This window comes from Saccostrea cucullata, unplaced genomic scaffold, assembly GCF_032062105.1.
Source record: "Saccostrea cucullata isolate Sc308-1 unplaced genomic scaffold, CSIRO_AGI_Scuc_v1 ctg480, whole genome shotgun sequence".
Lineage (NCBI taxonomy): Eukaryota > Metazoa > Mollusca > Bivalvia > Ostreida > Ostreidae > Saccostrea > Saccostrea cuccullata.
In genome coordinates, this window is record NW_026920962.1 from 149,913 (window position 1) to 154,863 (window position 4,951).

At 32.0% G+C, this 4,951-nt stretch overlaps 1 protein-coding gene across 1 annotated transcript; it reads right to left on the reverse strand.

The window, feature by feature from the left end:
* Positions 1-4,951, reverse strand: LOC134258857 (fibrinogen-like protein 1). Its single transcript, XM_062741445.1, has 5 exons — positions 4,232-4,951; positions 3,010-3,146; positions 2,816-2,912; positions 1,855-2,019; positions 1-669 (listed from the first exon to the last, which is right to left on the reverse strand). Exons 1-5 carry the CDS (start codon positions 4,929-4,931, stop codon positions 422-424), a joined length of 1,347 nt encoding a protein of 448 aa, XP_062597429.1. The 5' UTR covers positions 4,932-4,951; the 3' UTR covers positions 1-421.

Genomic DNA, 4,951 nt, shown 5'->3' on the forward strand with positions numbered 1-4,951 from the left:
TTGATCCTGGAGAATATTTTAATTTATAAATAAATCACATTTACAGATATAAACGAAAGGAACAATTTTGAGGAAAACAAGTTTCTTGCATTAGTAAAATTATTACAGGTTTTAGTCATACACACATTACTGTAACATGGTACTTTAATTAAACAATTCAATGTTTTCTTTGGTTGTAAGTATGGGAATTAATGCCGCAGATGTTTCGGAAAAAATACACGACCCGCTTATGCTTTATATTTTAATCTATACTAACATTTGTATAAAAATTACATTCAAATAAATTCAAATTTGTTAAATATTGTATTATAGACGTATATTCCAAAAGGCTCATATACCTCCCGATTACGTTAGGCTTCTGTACATCATGTGTCTCAATAAACATAACATGCTTTGTAAGACTGAGGATTATTGATTAACTTTAGTCTTTGTGTCTAATCATCATCATAGTCTTTTTGAGTGCTTCGTGTCTCTTTTTCCAGGCATGCCATACCGGGTGTTTAGCATTAGTCACATTATAATTGACGTACTCTCCATTAAGATTTGAGTTGTGACAGGCGTTGTACCACCAGGCTCCGTGGTATGTTACAGCACAGTTTCCGCCACTTCTGTCGTTGTCCTCGTCTTTGGTGCTGAATTTCATTCCATTTTGCCAAGCCAAACTGTCACCTGGAATAGGATTTTAATAATATTGAACTTAATTGATGCATTTTTAAAAAAAAAAAAATATTAACGTACTTCAATTATTAAAACTATTGAATATCGTCCTGTGTATTAATTGTACAACATTTAGATAACTTGAATCTTAAAATATAACTTTCGTGAAAAATCATATACCGGTATGTTGATATTTTACACTCGAAATTCAGGCAAATCGACATATGAACTCGTATTTTTTTCTATTATTAAAGGTGAATTTGAACTTAAAGACGCTCAGTAGTCGTTCACATTTGCTTCATTTCGGATAAACTGATTATATAAGATGAAGGTCAACTAACAAACAATTTTTATGACAAACAAAATGACCAGCTTCTCTGTTTTGAACTTATTAATGCAATAGTCCAACATCACTTGCATAACAATGTCTATAATTATCTACCAACTGACTCAAAACGCAAGCGCATTCTCTAAATTAGGAACCAAGGCCAGCTAGTGAAAAAATACTTATTGTTAGGAGAATTTCAACAACCCTCTTAAAGTTTTTTCTTAAATCAAATCATACGGTTGTTATAATGACTTTATTTTTTAAATACAACCAATGGATGGGTCGTATATTTGTTATGTATTTCATAACATAAGGTCAAAGTTCTTGCACAAAATTTTCCGCAGGACTCCTCTGTGAACTGTCACCCACGTGGCGCAGTGGTTAGAGTGTCTGCTCTAGAGTCGCCAAGTAAGGAGTTGATCTTTTAGTCGCGGCTTGGAATCCCACTGGACGTGGAGACCGATCCTTTGGATTAGATCGTATAAACTGATGCCCCGTGTTCCAGTGTACGAAAAAGATCCATCACTGTTCAATGGCTGAGTGCTGAGTGTTGTACAAAATTTGTAGCCCTCCACCGGCAAGTGGTGGCATCTCCATACGAGTGAAAAATTCTCCCAAGGGACGTAACACAACATACAATTAATTTTTTTTTTTCGATTTATTCCTCATTGTTCGTTACCTTTTTCACATATATTACTGATGCTTGCATATTTTTTCATATTCAAAACCTGTGACATTACAACAATAACTTTGATCCTATTTCAAAATTATGCATGTTATAAATCGAAATGCTATTAATCATTTTATTAATCAAAGTAAAGTTTTAACATCAAGTAACAGCATAACATGTAAACTTATATCAAACACACCTGCGGTTCCTGAATACCCCGACACGGTGAGTACGTATTTACTGTCTTCATTCCCGACATAAAATATGTAGTATTGAGCGTATGCTTCGTCACCATTAAAATCTTGTAGCTCAACCCGGAGTTCCTGCTCCTTGTTTTTTGTAAGCTCGTAGATTACATCATTTCCTTTTATACAGAAAGAAAAAAATAGATGTCTAGAAAGGTTAAAATGCCTTCTATTTTGGTTTCGACAATGAAAGCATCTCATAAAAACTACAAACAGTACAATATCCTAGAATGAAACAAAAAAGAAATTTTCCAACTACTTGTTTTTATAGCAAATCAGTAGCATGGATTTGATGATCAACTCGGAGTAAAAATTTGTTGATATCCAGTACTCACAACACAGGGATTTTATAAACTTTCAAACTAGGTAAGATTATTCTTTTACTTTTTTCTTAAGATTTGTATTTAGCGTTCGTTATATTGATAATGAAATACTATCTTGTTCTTGATTCAAGTTCGGTTTATTCATGGCCTCACAGAACTATTGAGGGTTCACTATTTGGGATCAAAAGTATAAATGAAAAAAAAATACGGAAATATTTTAAAAACTTTCTTAAGACAAAACCAAGGTGACCCAGGTGAGATAGAGACTGAAAGATCTCTCGTTTAATTTTAGTAAAGCTTTCTGTTGATATCAAATATTTTCAACATAGATATTTCTTTATCATTTCTTTCTACTTCTTGTAAGACTAGTGCATAATTAATTAATTGTCTCGAATGAATAGCAAATTGATGCATCCTATGTAAAACCTTATGAAATTGCGTCTTTTATACCAAGAAAATGTAAAATAATAATAATAATAATAATAATAATAATAATAATAATAATAAAGTAAAAGTCAAAGAATGCCGATAATTTTTCTTTATAAAAGTGGCAGTAAATTTATTTTCTCAATAAGAAATATGTTAATCTTACCAATCCAGTAGTTTTTAGATGGATCCCCAAAGCCTTGTTTATATGCTTTCCAACTCCGGTAAAAGTATGTCGATCCGTCTTGTCTTCTTTGTATTACCTGTAAGACAAGTGCTCAAAGAGACAAAAGTTTTGTATTGAACGGAAATTCCTTGAGACTTTATTATTTTCTGTGTTTTATAACAAGTTTTACTCACCGTCCACCCTCCTCCATCTGTACTCATGTCACAGTAAACAAGCTTTTCTTCGAAGTCAATGAATACTGTGTATAATCCATCTCTTCCAAACGTACTCGGGAATTTCCGTAAAATTTCCCAGCAATTCTTTGAAAGCACTAAAAATACATGTAGATGAATGGACTTTGAACAATGAGGGATATGGAGATAAAATTTTTCTCTTTGGTTGTAAGTTTTGGAATTAATGTTGCAGCTATTGCAGAAAAAAATGAATAACCTTTTTAAGTGGATTAGGTAATTTTTTTTTATTGCAATACATCAAGCAACGTTAATTTCCATATAAACAAACAAAGACTTTTTTTGTTTTATGTATATCCGTACAAATAATTATTCACAATATGATTAAGTAGATTAAATATTTTGTAATTTGAGTGCACACACTTGTACGATTCATTGATTGAAGAGCCCTTGCTCATCCAATCTGTACAGGCAATATGTTTACATGTAGTATTATCTACTGACTGATGAACGACAATAGTTTTTTTTTCAGATCTTGAGGAGAAAACATTCAGTGGATGTTAATTGGCTTTATTAAATTAAGCTCATTTGTTGTAAAAGATTTTGAGAGCGTACAGTATTTTATCAATATAGCCTTTTCATAGAAACGAATCGGAATTCGTCATTGTTGGAGAAGTTGTCATCCAAACATATTGTAGAAAATTAAAATTGGTGGCAAAAATTAAATGAAATTTTCCACAGGCTGGATAGTACAAACTATACCCCGAGTATATGGCCTTTAGTTTGACGATTTTCAAACTATTACAACGATAAATAGTATTTTTACTCTTTTACTTCTAATATGAATAAGAAATGTTTACAATTGCTTTCATTGCATTATATATTAATCTGCATAGATTCATGGGATCAACCCAAACATCTGTATAATGAGAGAAATAAAACATAAAATATCTGCAATGTAAGTTTATCAAAAATTTCGGATAAAAATTTTGCTTTTTTTCTATTATTGCCTTAGTGCTACGACTTGTTCTATTAATTTGGATTAATCATCCTTAAAAAATTATGTTTGTTTGTTTAATAGCTTACATTTTTCTACACTCGATCACATGTACATGTATATCCACCGTCCCTTGAAAAAGCGATAAATATTCAAGAAATAATCAGTCCGCATTTTGGCTTTGAATACTAGTATAAATCTAAGCTGAAATATAAAGAAATGCAATACCTTTTGACGATACCAATTTCAATTCATTTACATCCTCAGTATCCTCCTGTGTTTCATTGTAAGAAACCACAATACTTTTTAACATGTCCTCTGTTTTTCTCACCCTCCCGACAAGATCCACACTGCCCTGTATTGTCATGTTCATTTCATTCATTTTCTCTCTGAGAACCTGAATTTCTTTTGTTAATGCACGGTCATTGTTTTTTAGGACCACGCTTTCATTTCTTTCACCATCTTCAAGCTCTTTCATTTTTTGGAGATTGCTTTCAAAAGTGATAATTTGTGATTCATTCAAGGTTTTTATATTTTCCAAAGTCATATTTTTATTGTCATTTACTGACCCGTAAATTGCTTTTAATTTCTCTTGAAGTTTGACATTTTCCTCCTTCATTACTTGGTATTGTTTCTCCAAATTCTCTACGTCGTCTGTCACTTCGCTAAGTTTCGACTTTATGACTTGACTATCACTTTTTCTGTCTGTAGCATCCATCACTAAATTTTGTATTTTTTGTACCATAGAAAAGCGCACCAAGCTCTCCTGATTTAGGATGTTCCGTAATACATTTGAATCTTTGTCCGTTATGGTTTTAGGCAACAAACCATTTTTAGTAGAATTTTCGTCTTCAGTTAAAGGCATTAGGGCAAATATTCTGTTAAAGTGCAAAGAGAGAATAAAGCATAGTACTTGTAGAATCCCCATCTTTGCAGTGGCAAATGATG

What these genes read in the sequence shown, in the direction of transcription:
- LOC134258857 (XM_062741445.1), bottom strand. Translation starts at nt 4,931, where the DNA reads ATGGGGATTCTACAAGTACTATGCTTTATTCTCTCTTTGCACTTTAAC. An exon ending in ATCTAAAAACTACTGGATTG is followed by an intron (nt 2,020 to 2,815) that starts GTAAGATTAACA and finishes TCTGTATAAAAG; the next exon opens with GAAATGATGTAATCTACGAG. An exon ending in GGGGTATTCAGGAACCGCAG is followed by an intron (nt 670 to 1,854) that starts GTGTGTTTGATA and finishes ATCCTATTCCAG; the next exon opens with GTGACAGTTTGGCTTGGCAA.